Source organism: Zalophus californianus, chromosome 17 (assembly GCF_009762305.2).
Source record: "Zalophus californianus isolate mZalCal1 chromosome 17, mZalCal1.pri.v2, whole genome shotgun sequence".
NCBI lineage: Eukaryota > Metazoa > Chordata > Mammalia > Carnivora > Otariidae > Zalophus > Zalophus californianus.
In genome coordinates this window covers 41865221-41879510 of record NC_045611.1, presented here as the reverse complement: position 1 = coordinate 41879510, position 14290 = coordinate 41865221, and the positions used below count along the sequence as shown (strand labels likewise).

At 59.6% G+C, this 14290-nt stretch overlaps 1 protein-coding gene across 3 annotated transcripts in view; it reads left to right on the top strand.

Moving 5' to 3' along the window:
• PEPD (peptidase D) overlaps nucleotides 1-14290 on the top strand; it is a 111714-nt gene that overhangs the window by 80716 nt on the left and 16708 nt on the right. For 2 of the 3 annotated variants that reach the window (XM_027618943.2, XM_027618944.2), the window contains exons 10-11: nucleotides 6694-6762; nucleotides 8161-8238. The exons of the other annotated variant lie outside the window; for it this stretch is intronic. In XM_027618943.2, coding sequence (XP_027474744.1) covers nucleotides 6694-6762; nucleotides 8161-8238 — 147 coding nt within the window. The remainder of the gene's footprint in view (nucleotides 1-6693; nucleotides 6763-8160; nucleotides 8239-14290) is intronic. 3 annotated transcript variants of the gene reach the window in all.

Genomic DNA, 14290 nt, shown 5'->3' with positions numbered 1-14290 from the left:
TCCCGTGCAGTGATGGAAGTCAGGCGCCCGCGGGAGGGAGGACAGGCTGGGAGGGGCCCCACGTGCCGAGTGCACGGGCGTGCTCACTCTGGCAGGTCACCGTGCTGGGTCCCTATGGTCGTAGTCCTCTTCTGTATGCACGTCAGACTTCGGTCAAAAAATGGCTCTGAAAAAGGTTTTATTATTTTAACATACAGCTCATTATTATTTTTAAAAATCCGTGTTTATGCATTAAAAAAATGCCTAGAAGGATGTTCAACAGCATATTTGACAGAGGTTATCTCTGGGGGATAAGATTCTGGGTGAGGTTTTTTTTTTCCCTTTGTGTAGAGAATTTCTAAAATCTTTTCCATATATATATGATTTGCATTTATTAGCCGTCTGACGTGGCCGGGGCTTTATCCCGTCGCTGATACCAAAGAACTCGGAAATTCAACCTAATCAAGCATGTCAAGGATAAAGAGGAATATTTGTTAATTGAATGTCATGTTATGTCCTCAGTTATGCCTAATACAAGATAGGCAATTTAGAATTCCCAATTATCCAATTAAAATGCTAATTATCTCGTACCTTGATAACGCCGCTCCTGGGGAGAGAGTGAGTGGCTTCTCTCTGGTGCTCCTCGTCTTCCTGCCGTGACCCTGTCTTTGCTGCCACCCTTGCCTCCGGTTGGGTGGAGTCTTCCCTTGCAGGGCCTTTTTCCCACAAAGTAGGAAAACCACTCCTTCCCCCCGACCCCCGAAGGATTTTGACAACGCTGGAGGCTGCCGGGGGCTGATCGGTTTCTCTTATTGGCAGGGCCTTATGGGAGGCCCTGGGTGGGAAGGTGTCGTTGTCCCCCGGCGGGGACTCAGGTGGGGCAGCGGCAGGGGACTTGGCGAGCCTCTGGCAGAAGGAGCTGCTGATGGTGGAGACGGCCGCTGCAGCCACTGCATATGGCCCGTGTCCCAGGTGGTGCCGAGTCTTGCAGGCTGTGCCGTGAGCTCCAGTTTTGTTAATAATGCATGTCTAGGTTTAGTCCAGGTCAGTCCCTTCTTGGTGACAAACTGTGTGAGTGCTACTTGCTCATTTAAAACCCTCTCAGGCCTCAGTGGTGGCTCCCTCACTTGCTCTCTGTCTTTCCTCCCTGGGGGGCCTGGGAAGGAGAGGGACAGGCTGCCTGTCGGTTCACCACCACCCAGGCCGGAACCCGCCGTTCAGAAGGCCCACAGAGAACTCGGTTACAGGAGCTGGGGCTCTCCCGGGAATTTGGGCAGAGCCCGGGATGGGTGGCAGTGATTACCAGGGCGGGATAGGGGCTCTTCTGCTGGGTGCTTTCTGACGACATCTGATCACCCCCAGAAGAAGCGAGTGGAATAGCATCCACCCTTCCCTGGAAATGCAACAGTAATGTGGTGTGTGCTTCTGGTTCCGTGGGCAAGCTGTTCTCCTGCTGCTGACTCTTAGCAGAGACCCCTCCTCGGGGTCTGGATCCGAGTCGTCTCTAGCTGCTGCCTCCACTTGGGGGAAGCAGGAAAACAAGAAAACACTCCACTCGCCTCCAGGTGAGTCTCGGGGCTCCTCTCTGTGGGACTGTGGTTTTCTTACTATCGAGAATTTTCTTTTAGTAAGTACTCAGGTCTCCAAAAGGCCTGTCCCATTCATTACCTGGTTGTCGTTTATATCCAAAAAACAAGGGTAGTTAATTAATCAGAATAAATGTGAATCCGAAGTAACTCAGTGCTGTGATAACTGCACAGAACATAGTCATTAGCCCCAAAACATCACAAGACCCCCCCACTCCCTCCTTTCTCACTCCTCGAGGCCAGGGCACTTCCCTAAGGAGGGGAGACTTCTGGACGCGTGAGGGGGACAGAGGCAGCTAGACGCCCGGTGTCAGGGGACGCCCGTGTGCGCGTCTGTCCTGGGGAGGCGGTGCATGTCCACCTGCGCGGGGGGCTGCACTGCACCGTGTGGGCGCCGGGGTCCGGGCCACAGAGGGATTCTGTTTGGCTTTAAAGGACAAGAGACTCTTTGACTAAGCCCGGCCTCCCTCAAGGGGTCCTTGCTGTGTGCACGCCCTTTGAGGCCCCTGAACGACCACAGTGGTAACAGCTGATGTGTCCTGCCTGTAGGGCTCAGGATGTGGCAGACACTGTTACATGCGCTTTCTGTGTGTCATATCACAGAAGTGATACAGCAGCTCTGTGGGAGGTACTGTTATCCCATCTTACAGACAAGGAAACTGAGACACGGACGGGCCGTACAGCTGGTACGTGGCAGAGCTGGGGTTTGGCTTCAGTGTCAGTACTGAGCGGTGCCCCCGGGAGGCTGGGCACGTGGCCCAGAGCAAGGACAACGGGACACGGCACAGGGTGGAGAACCCACAGGCCTGAGGGCGTGGGGGGCAGCCACAAGGAGCCTGCCTCTGCCAGGAGAGAATGTGGGGCACCCGCTGGGGACCGCAGTAACAGTGGGTGTGGACTGCACCTGGCCCAGGAGGACCCTGCGTGTAGCTTGGAGTGCCTCGGCTGCACACGAAAACCCCGTGTCCTAACCACTCACTCTCCTAGATCCGCAGCTCAGCTGAGTGGCCTGCCCATCTTCCTTTCCACGCTCCTGTTCCTGGCGCAGCATCCCCCGGAACCGCCATGCATCAGGAGGGGGCTGATGCTGCCCCTGCTCGCCTCCCCAGCTGGGCCATCTGCCGGCGCTCACGCTTGTGCTCATAGCTCGCTGACACTCTCTGCCCCAGGCAGCCCTTCTGCCATTATCTTGGGCAGCTGATGCATTTTTATAGGGCCATGGCTATCTCCTCATCAGGTGATAAACCTCAGAGGGCAGGAGCTGGGCCGTGAGCCCAGGAAGGCTCCATGGGCTGGACGTGCAGGCCCCGGGGGAGGCCCCAGTGCTGTCCCCAGAGACACCGTTCCTGCAGATCTGGGCCTCGGCATCTGCTCTCCCTGCCCCATTCGTCATCTCTAGGCACTGACAAATGGGCCTGCCCCTCTGTCGCCGCAGTAGCTCCATCCACCTCGTTATTCACAGCACAGACTCTCCCAGGTGACTGAAAGGTTCTCTCTGATGCCTGGAGACAAAGCATTTTCCACTCGTGTCTTGCTTGGGAGAAATTTATAGGCAAGGAGTGTAAATTGATAGAGGCACGGCCATGCCGGGGGGAGCTTCAGGGACCACGTTGTGGCAGGTGTGTATGAGACCCCGGCTTGCCTCTGTGCATCGGGAAGCACCCCCTGCTGCCGGGCCACGTGCCTGGTGCCTGGTCGGGTGCTCCCCACCCCATGCCCCACGCAGGTGAGCAGGAGGAAGCGGGGTGGGTAGGCCCCGCAGGACACCGACACACAGGCGAGAGTCACAGATGAAAGAGTGGGCGGAGGTGATCTCTGGGCTCCTGGCCCTGCTGCCTGGCTTCCTGCCCCCATCTGCTGATGGGTAGACTGGTCACTTCCAGAAGTTTTGTTATGGTTCTTCATAGGAACTACCTGTTGTGTTTTCATGCTCTGTGGTTAGGTGTCAGTTCATAGGTGCATATAGTCCCTGAAATTCTGTTATCAGAAATCCTTGGGGGTCTGACAACTCTTGTGGATGAAGTGTAGATTGTGAGTTCATCTTCTGTGTGTGTGTGTGTGTGTGTGTGTGTACATAGCGTGCACACAGACCCTGGCTGGCCTGAGGCTGTGGCCGCCCAGTTGGCTTTGTGTCACTCCAAACCATGCAGGTAGTTCACGCTGGACCCTGAACCCCACGGAGGAGAGACCCACACTATGAACTCTGACGGAAGGCTGGTATTTTATTTTTCCCCAGAGCCCAGGCAGGCTCCCTGATGGCCTGCTTTGATGCTGGCGAATTTTCTCCATGTCTGCCCTTCTGCTGAGGTTGCATCCCGGCCCAGGCCGCAGCTGTATGTGTGGGTAGGGTCTCGTTCTCTTCTGCTACTTATGTCCCTGAGGCCTTGTCCCTGTCCCCACATGGCAGTGAAAGCCAAGGCCTCCAGCTTCCCAAGCCTGGCAGCTCCCTCTTCCTTCCTGTCCCATGAACGTGGTTCTACGTACTGTCTTTCATGTAGCACCTCTTGAGTGGGGGAGGTGGGACGGTTTCTGGTTCCGGTTTTCAGTTACTCTGCCATTGTCTCCTTCTGGCTCCAGAGGGACCAATGGGTAGCTTCCAGCTGAATTTGGCTGTAGACTTATGTCCTTCAGGAGTTAGGCCCCTCTGGCTATGGGTCACCTGATCCTCATCTGGTTCACAGTTGGCCATATTTTCCATAAAGTTCCAGAGGGGTCTTTATCAACTGCCCTTCTATCACCGCCTTGGTCTGTGAGCTGTGTAGTGGGATGGGTGCAGCTCTGACCGAGCTCCTACCAGGCTCCACAGGAGCTCCATGTCACCCATGTGGCCCCAGTTTGCAGCATGCACTGCTCAGCACCCCTGTCCCTTGAGAACCAGAAATGCGCGGGACACATCTTTCAATGTGGACACATGACCATTGCATGTGTCCACAGCCCAGGCCTGAGGGCCCAGAGAGAGGGACCTCCGAGGCGCGTGAGCAGAAAACGTGGGCCTGTTGTGTTTGCCTGTTATTGCCACCAAAGCCCCAGTTGGTCCTCACATCGTGTCAAAAAAGTTAATTCAAACAAAATTAGATGCTGAAGTCCAATTTGAAGAACTTCAAGTCATTTGCAGCTCGAGTGACTTTTCGGCTTCTGGCGTTTCTCCTCTTCCTGTGGCTAGAAACTGCCCCAGGGCCGGGCTGCAATCCGCAGGTGAAAACTGGGTCAGCCTTCACTCAGTCTAGTGCTTCTGTAAGCTGTGCCTTTTACCCTAAAGTGCTTTTTTCTTAAATGGAAGCCGGAGCGTGCCATGAAGGCTGTTTCTTTTGAGCAGAGGACACGGCCAGGAAATGCAGGCCGCTGAGGCTGTAGGGGAGGGAAGCCGCCCTCCCACCCCGTGTCCTCAGGCCTCTGCAGAATGTTCCTGGTTATTCATGTGCGCATGCGCACACGGTACGGCTGTCCCTCGGCCTGGCCTTCCTGGCTGTTCCCACAGTTGTCTGCCTGTCCCCGCCCCAGGAGAGGCCCTCTGTCCCTAGCCCCTGGAGAATGGCCATGCGGCCCCGAGATCTGCTTCTGTCCAGACAGGCTTGGGTCTTCCGAGCAGCTCCATGGTGCATCGGGCGTCCTCCCCTCATGTGGGCTTGCTGTGCGGGGGGCCCCGTGTCCGAGGCCCTGGTATCAGAGGCTGCCTGCCGGGGCTTGGCGCTGGAAAGCTGGCCCCAGGAAGGAACCGGCTGGGCTGTAGCCGCACACGGGGCTGTGACTTGGTCTCGCCACCCCCGTGGTCTCCGGGACAGAGGTGGAAGTTGGTGGCAGCCCCAGAGTGCCCCTGCTGTGAATACAGGGCACTGATAGGGGGGGGAGTGTGTGCCCTTCCTTGCCTCCCTGGCAGTTCCTGAAATCCTTTCTGTTGAGGAAATCGTTCACTCACAGATACCCAATTATCCTGGGAGGTTTGTGAAGCAAGTCTGGAAGCCGATTGAACGGAGCAGAACCGTTCCTGCGTGACAACTACTTAATACCCAATCATAACAATTATACGTAATTGGTGTTTACAGCGCCTGGAAGATTAGGCTCCTCCATACAGACGTTCCCCGAAACAGGCCTCAAGTGAGCAGGGCAGGATTGCCACTCAGCATGCCCGTGGGCGGCCTTGGTGTTCCGAGGACGGGGGCAGTGGCATAGCCCTGTGCTTGGGCCCCTGCCCTGGGGGTCGGTGGGTGGGGTGGGGCCCCCTGGACCTGCTTCTCAGCTATTGCCCACACCCCCCGAGGGTTCAGCACTCCTGAGGTGGTGTTCATGTGGCTGATCTGGTCCATCAGCCTCTGTAGTCATCTGCAGGATCTGCCCCAGGAGGGCAGGGGGCAGGGCTCAGGCCTTTGCCAGGGGTGCCTTACCCTCTGACCTTGACATCCTGTGCTCCTGGAGGAGGCCTCCCCAGGCTCTGGCTCTGGGCTCACCCTGGGGGCTAGCGACTCCCTCTAGGATCTCATCTTTGCCTCCCCTGCCCAGAGTGGGAGCTTGTCCAGGGGGCCATTTGCTGCTTGGCCTGAGGAAGGAGAAGGAGGACCTGTCCTCAGACCCTGCCTCTCTCCACCCCCTCTGCCCCCAACCAGAGACCACTCTGCCCTGCTTTGTCTCTGTGAGGGCCTGCCCCTCGACCCTGTCCTACAGGCCAGTGCCCAGCGGTTCTGCTCTCCTTTCCCTGTGCCCCTCCCCAGGGTCAGGCCCAGGGCCATCTGAGGCTAGCTCGGGGCTGGGAGAGCTCATGTCCAGCCCCTCGTGGTGGGGTGGGCTGTGGCCAGTGGACACGGGAGTCCCAGGGAGACAGCGGTGGCCCCTGCCCCAGCCCATCCTCCCGCAAGACCAGGGCTGACTTCCCGATGGGCCCGGGGCACTGGGCGGCCCCCCAGCATGGGAGGTGGTGCACCTCTTGTTTGTTTTCCCTCTCCTCACTGGCCTCTGCTTCTGTGGCCTGCGCCGACCCTGGGCTCCGGGCTACAAGCCTCGCAGAGCCACGCAGGGAAGCTCAGGTCTTGCTGCGGGTACAGCCAAGCAAGCCAAGCTGGGCCCAGGATTTGCGTGGGGCGGGGGGCATGCATCCTCTGGCAACTCCGTCTTGACGTCCTTTCTTCCCCTGCAGCCTCTTTGAGCACTACTGCTACTCCCGGGGGGGCATGCGCCACAGCTCCTACACCTGCATCTGTGGCAGGTAAGTGGGAATGACAGAGAGGGGAGGTTGTGGGAAGGTGGGGGCCCCCTCCCCATCCCCTGAACTTGGACACACCTGCTTGCTACCATGCCCACAGCAATGCCCACTGAAGCTAAGCCATTCTCCCCTCCTAAGGCTTCTGGCCCATGCGGGGCGCAGGAGGGAGCCAGCCCACTCGCTGCCGTGCCCTCCCTCACCCTCTCTAGGGTGGCTGCCCCCCTGGGGCTGCTGGCTAGCCTTCCTTCCCCCTCCACACAGGCACACAGGCAGCATGTGGGGACCAGGGTGTGACTTAGGACTGTGACGGCTTCTGCTTGCAGCAGAGGCAGAAGGAGCCATGTCGGTGCAGGAGGCCGTGGTTCCGTGTCTGTGTGTGTGTGGCCGTCAGTGTGGCTGTGTAGGGAACATCCCGACGGTGGGTGGGTCCGGGTCTCTGTGGTGCGGGGTGTCCCCCCACATGCGGCACATTGTGGCTGGGAGGGGGGGCTTTGTGTGTGTCAGCTGCACATAGCTGAGTGTGCTTAGAGGCCACGGGGTTCAAATGCCCCTGAGAACGGGGCAGCCCATGGCTGTGGGTGTGCACGGCTGTGTGCTTGTCTGTGTGTCTCTGAGGGGCACACCCTGGCTGGGGGTGGCCCCCTCGGCTCCCGGGTGCACCCTAGCTTGCCTCGTCCAGCTCTGCACCCTGGGTCAGAGGGTCTGGCCTCTGCCCAGCCAGGACAGAACCAGCAGCTCTGCTGATGCGCACGTCCTCGGCACATGAATAATACATGTGAACGTCTCAGTCTTTGGAAATGTTCTTCTCTGGTGGATAGAGAGAAAAATCATTATTTCTACTTTTATGATTCCTGAGACTCCCGAACAGGGCCATAAATATTACACCCAGGTGGGATTTTTTTTTTCCTTTGGACAGACTTAAAAGTCCTTTTTTTCTTAAAGGCATCGCTCATCAGGGAAGCAAGCTTGAGTAGAGGAGCGAGGCCATGTCCGGGCCCTTCCCCCTGGGCCTCCCCCCCCACAAAACCAGGAGAAGACAGCTTCCTCGGGGTCCCTTCCCCGGGCCTCAGACCCTTGTCCCCCCACCAGTCCCACATGCCCCGCCCCAAGGGCATCTGCCCACACAGCGCTCATCTGGGGGAGCCCTGCCGTGTCAGCATGGGAGCTGTGAGCCACAAGGCTGGCCACCAGCTGTACGGTCTGACCCAGCCGGGCCTCTGCTGGAGCGGGGGATGGTACTGCTCGTGGGCCGGGGCCTGCCCCTGAGAATGGGGCAGCCTGTGGCTGTGGGTGTGCACGGCTGTGTGCGTGTCTGCGTGTCTGCATGTATCCCCGTGGGTGTGTCTCTGAGGGGCACATCCTGGTGAGGATGGGCTGTTGACCTCCCCCGGTGCTCCGCAGTGGCGAGAATTCGGCGGTGCTGCACTATGGACATGCCGGGGCCCCCAATGACCGGACCATCCAGGATGGAGACATGTGGTGAGTGAGGCCAGCCCCGAGCCGGCCCTGCCCTGGCTCTGCATGTGACCCACGGGGTTGCGGGGGGGTCTCCACCTCCAGGGGGACTGACTGGAGGGCCTCTTGGTCCCACCCTGAGAGGGCTGAGCACAGTGAGGCCCCCAGGTCTGCTCTGGGCCCAGACTTCTTTACCAGGGCTGCCCACCTGCATGGCTCCTTCTCTGCAAGGCCAGGGAAGCACCAAGAGACGGTGCGGGGGACCCTGTGCCAGGTGGTGGGGGGTTGCTGAGGCACAGCCTCAGAGGGGGCCTGAGCTGGCCCCCAGCTCCTGCCCCGCACTCGCCACACTCACACCTGTCTCGGTACCAGGAGGGCGGGCACCTAGTCTGGCGCAGGGAAGACCCCTGGGGAGCCTCCCGCCCTCTGAATCCTGCCAGCCTTAGCCATCCATAAATGGCCATGAGTTCAGGAGGTCAGAGGTGGCTCTTGACCTTCAAGACTGTTTGCGGGGCTTTCCTGAGCACACCTTAAGGTGCTCAGGGCACCTCCTAGAGCCCCGACCAAGCAGATGTGGGCAGGATCTGCAGCCCTCAGCCCCCCGATGGACTCTCCCCTGTTGGCAGGATTGCACTCCCGCTCACGCCCCCCCTCCCCGGGGGTGGAGGGCTCATACTGAGCACAGGCCGCACCTCTCTGGGCAGTTGCGCCGGGTCTTGGCAGGGGTCTGTGTGTGCCTTGCTGACCTGGACCAGCTCTCTCTTTGACTCAGGGACACTGGGCACTGCCCACTTCTCCTCTCATCGCCCAGACATCAGGCAGGGCCAGCCCAGCCCACAGGAGACATGTGGTGAGGGGTTGGTCTCACTCACCACATGTCTCCTGTGCTCAGGAAAGCCTGGGCTGAGAGCCACTGAGAGCCACCCAGAGGCCACCCTGTCTTGGCCTTCAGACATCTTGCCACAGTCATCAACACACGGCTGCGGTGGGGGGCACGCACTGTCGCATCCAGATCTTTGGGGCCTGCAGCTCCTAGTTGCTGGGGCACCTGAGCAAGAATCCTGCCAGCCTGCTTCCTGGCAGCATCGTGCCTCGTGTGGGGTTGTGGGTGTCGCCCTGCCAGGTTCCGTTCCCCAGCTGGAGTTCCGGCCATGCAGCCCGGCGGCCAGAACTGGGCCTCCCGCATGTGTAGCCCAGCCCTGAGGCAGGGAAGAGGGCAACCTGCACACAGGAGGCCCTGGCCTGCATCCACTGGGGGGCCCGAGCCATGTTCTGAGCTGTCCCTGCTAAGTGTTTTCAGACAGCCACCCAACCCCACGGCGGCGGGGGGGGGGGGGTCCGTCCCTGCTGCAGGGCACACTGGGCTCGGTGACTGGCTGAGGGCTCTGCACTCCCCCGGGGGCAGTAGCGGGACGGGCTGTTCTGGCTAGGGCTGCTGTTGCCCAGAGCCCAGTTCTACCTTCTGGGAGGAAACAAAGCCCCTGAGTTCCCTCTTGGAGCCTCAGTTTACTTTTCTGTCAGTGGAGTTAGCACACAGTTCTCAGAATGGCATGAAGGGGCAGAAGAAATGTGTCAGAAAGGCAAGGGCTGAGCTCATGTGCCCTTTCCTGGGGGGTCTGGGCCAGTAGAGTGGGGATGGGAGCATACAGAGGGGGACACCCAAAGTGTCTGCACCCCTCCCAGAGTGGCTCGTGTCCTTCTTGGCATAGGGGCTAAGGGTGTGCAGAAACCCTGACAGGACCTGTCCCTGTACCTGGCCCCAGGGACGTCTCTTCAGGTAGATTTTCTCACCCTGCCCCCGCCCCGTGCCCCACGCCCCAACCTGTAGGCGAGGTCACTGAGACACAAGGAAGGTCCAGGTGCAGAGCCAGAGGGATTTAGGGAGGGGGGTGGCTGCCTGAGATGTGCCTCAGCTGGAGACTAAGGGCAGACAGGGGAGCGCCGTGCCCTCTGGACCAAAGAGAGACCACCTGGTGGCCCCAAAGAGAGACCACCTGGTGTCTCCAGGGACTTTTGTGTCCTGGTGCTCTTCGTGCTGCCCATTCTGGCTGGGCCACGAGGCCAGGGTGTGGGAATCCAGTCCCCGGGCAGAGGCAGAGACCTCGCCATACCAGTGGGTTTTGGCTGTCCTGGGGCCAGCTCTGGCCTCCTGGAAGGCCCTGTGGCATTGCCATGTGGCCATGATTTTTCTCCTCTGTGAACTTGGCACACCCCAGAGGGAGTGGCTACTTCACCACTCTCTATCTGCCCCCACTACGGTCCTCACCCCATGAGAGGCTGGTCGCAGCTGCGTTCCTGGACTGGCCGCTGCTCGGGTGGGGCTGGGCTGACCAGGGCGCAGCATATATCAGCTTCCCACGTGGCCCAGATGTGGCCCCGGCCCTCCTGGCAGCACGTGGCACCTGCAGCTCCTGCCTGCAGCTAGGGCAGGACGACTGAGGGCTGATCCAGGAATCCCATGGATGTTAATGCCAAGTTCAAATTGGTGATTTGATTTTTCTAGTACTAACTTTGAAATGTAGCCAGTAGAATAATTATGAGTTTATTATAGTCAATTTATTATGCAGCATTTAGAACAACATGTTTTGTTGATTACTGCTACTGCCAGATTGCTGGTGGCACTTACAATCCACTGTTTTATTGAAATTGATCTGCCGCGCCTACTGAGTTCAGTAAATAATAAATCACTCTGTTATCCCAACGTAAAAGCCACGATACTTCATCATAAGGTATGAAACCAAAAGATGAGCACGGTGCAGTTTTTCCTGAAGCTGAGTGTCTCCCAGAGCACAACTATTCCAGGTGTCGGCCTGGTGGTAGGTCCTGGGGCTCAGTCCCTTGAAGTCAGATGAAAATGCCCCAGAGATATTTGAACATTGAGGAAGGGGCTGCTTGGGGCCAGAGCTGGTCCAGGGCAGTCAGGCTCTACTGGAGAAGGTGGGAGTGGGGGCTGAGGGGCGGCCCAGCTTTCCATCCCTCTGCCTCCGGTCCCAGACGTGCCCCCGACAGGGAGCCTCAGAGAGCCTGGGGTGTGTGACGATGAGCGTGGAGGGTCCCTAGTTCCTGCCCCTGCCCTCCCCCTCCCTACCTGAGTGGCCAGTACCCTGAGCCTCAGCTTCTCCATCCACACTCAGCTCTGGGAGGATTCAGCGAGAATAAGCAGTGTTGAGTGGGGAGCCTGGCACAGCATGGCCTTGGCGGGTGAGAGGGGCAGTGGTGCCCGTCCTCAGAGCCAGCAGGCTGGGCTTCTGCCTGTGCTCTGGGGCCCTGAGGCCCACCTTCCAGCAGCGGGTTCCATGACAGACGGGCGGTGAGAGGCACCACAGAGCCTGAGGCAGATAGCTGTTGAACCCCGAGGCCTGTTCTGTGTTTTCAGCCCTGCACTGTCCTCGAGGTGAGTGCCAGGTGTGGGGCGTGAGGCTGGCCGGATCCACGCCCCCCCCCCCCAATGCCTCTGTCCCTCCGGGACCAGCCCCTTCCTGGGAGCCCGGTCGAAGCTGCTGTAGGCCTCAGTCATTGCCCTGGGAACAGGGCTTGTGAGTTAGGCACACTGGTTCGTCTTCCCTGTCCGCCTTGTCTTCCCAGGACTGAACAGCAAGGGCTGCTTCACCCACCACGCCTGCTCCGTGGGCCCCTTCCCATGTCTTCCTGCTGGATGCAGCCCCACTTGCTCATCATGAGCCACAGGTGGGGAACCAGACTTTGATGTGGCTTCAGATCCCTGGGGGCCTCGCACTCAGCTCCCTCAGAGCCATGAGGCCTCTTGGGGCGGGGGGGCGGCGCCTCTTGGGCCTTTGCCCTTGGTTCTCAGAGCCCTTTCATGGGTTCTCCAGGAACCTGTCTCCTAGCCCTGGTTCTAGAGAAACCATCAGTTGCTTTTTGTTCAGGCGTTTAAGGCAAGTGGCAGACCTTGTCAGACAGGGTGGTAGGAGTGTGGTACACTTGCTAATGCATATGCTCTTCACGTGCTCACACATAGGATGGTGGCTACTGTCATTGGACACTCTTTCTGGGTAGGAGCCCCAGAAGACCCCTCCCCACCAAATCAGCCCCAGCCAGGTGGGTGTGAGCACAGATGTTGTGAAGACAGATGTGGCCCCCCATGGGCTGCCCTGGCTTCCCAGAACCAGCCTGGGCTTTGGAAACCAGAGTCCCCAAGGCAGGTGGAGGAGCCATGGGGCTGGTGTGCCACCCATGGGCTACCAGGAAACGCCACTGTGTTCAAATCCCCTGGGAAGCAGTGCACCCAGAGTCAGATCCTCCCTTGTGCTGGGCTCCTGGGTCTGAGGCTGGCCTTTGCAGCCCTCCTGCCTCCCCGGGGCCCCTCGGCAGGATCACCCCAGGGGCAGAGGCAGGAGGGGCCCAGGCTGTGCCTCCAGTGGGTCCTGATTTGGAAAACAGCTGGGACACCCCTCCTCAACCACTGCTGCCTCCTGCCCTACCATCCGATCAGGGAGCAGGGGAGTGGTTCCTGAGGTAGGATACCCTGTGTATCCTTCTAGAACCTTCTAGAGCACCTGTCTAAGGATGCCCAGGCCTGGGGTTGTCCAGCTGCAGACAGGATGCAGCCAGTGGGTGGCGCGCCGGACGTCCCAGCACTGGCCAGAAGAGGGCAGCGTTGTCTCAGGATGTGTGGGCTGGCCTCCTCCCTGTTGGCCCACTGTCTGTGCTGACTCCAGGGTGTGGGAGGGGACAGCCAGCCCAGTTAGGGGGAGAGGCCTGTCCCAGCCCCATGCCGGGTCCACTCCCCCTCTCCTCTCCTCTCCTTCAGAGGTCGGGGGCCTGTATTTCTCCTTGCCATGATAATGGTCAGCCTGTTGCCCTGGCTCTCTCTTGCCTTGCCCTGCTGACCAGCAGAGGTGGGGACACGGCACATGATGACCGAAGCTGCACTTCTCTCTGCCTAGAGAAATAAGGGCTTTCCTCCCAGGGAAGCCCCTGGAGACACCTGACCTGTTGCCGGCATGTCAGTGGCACATGCTGACCATGTCACACCCCCAAGCTGCCCCGTCCTTTCCTTCCACAGATGGGGGGACAGACCTGTGAGGGATCGTGGTCAAGGCAGGCTCTTTCCCTAGCTGGCCACCCTTCCTGCCACCAGTGCCATTACCGCCGGCTCCTTCCTGCCCCTGTCTCGTTCCCAGTTAGTTCCACAGGCTTGACGTGGACTAGATGTTAAACTGCGTGGGGGAAGTCACCCTACCTCACCCCCTCCGTCCCAGGCCACCGTGCCGTGGGCAGCAGTCTGCATCGCTGTCAGACACCCTGCCCCCAGCCTGCAGGCTGTAGGGGGCCCCCTGTCGCTAACCCGGGGCCCCAGCAGCCCCCTTGGTGTCCCATAGGCTGTGATGGGACGGTCCTGCCTGTTCCCGGCAACCACCTGCTCTGATGTCTGCCTGGCACCTGCAGCCCCATGGAGGGGCGAGTGTCTAGGGCTGGTGGCAGAGCTGGGGTGAGGGGGGCTCCCCCCATGGCTGGTGGTGGAGCTGGGCTGAGGGAGCCTCCAGGCCTCACTTGTCCTGGTGCCCGATGTCCTGGTTGACTTCAGAGAACGAGTGTCACCTCCAGAGCCTGCTCCCTGACCCCTGTCCTCTGGCTGTTTCCTCAGAGGAACACTTGATTCTCACCCAGCAGCCCCATACCAAGGATTCAGTGGTCTTAAAGACATGCCCAGGCCTCAGGGTAAGAGAACAGTCTCAGGGGGGCACAGACCCCGCTAGCCTGGACAGCCAGACCAGTGGTCATAGCCGTCAGCCTTCCGTCCCGGTGAGAAGCACCTTCACATTCTGGCCCCGTCCCACATGCGCAGACCTACCCAGACTAGAACCGGGTACCCCACCGCATGGTCTGTCCGTTCTGTGTACTTCACGTTCCTTGCCTGCACCCCACGCAGTTGACTTCATCACCCCCGGCTTGAAAAGCACTGGTCCAGACAGCCTGGGTGCTCACAGACATCATGGGACACTGCTGACCAAAAAAGTGAAACGAAGCATGTGCTGGGCTCGTGACACGACTCCGTCCCTCCCCGGCAGAGGCCACTGCCCTGACGCCCAGCCCTTGCCCGCTGTGCCGCGGT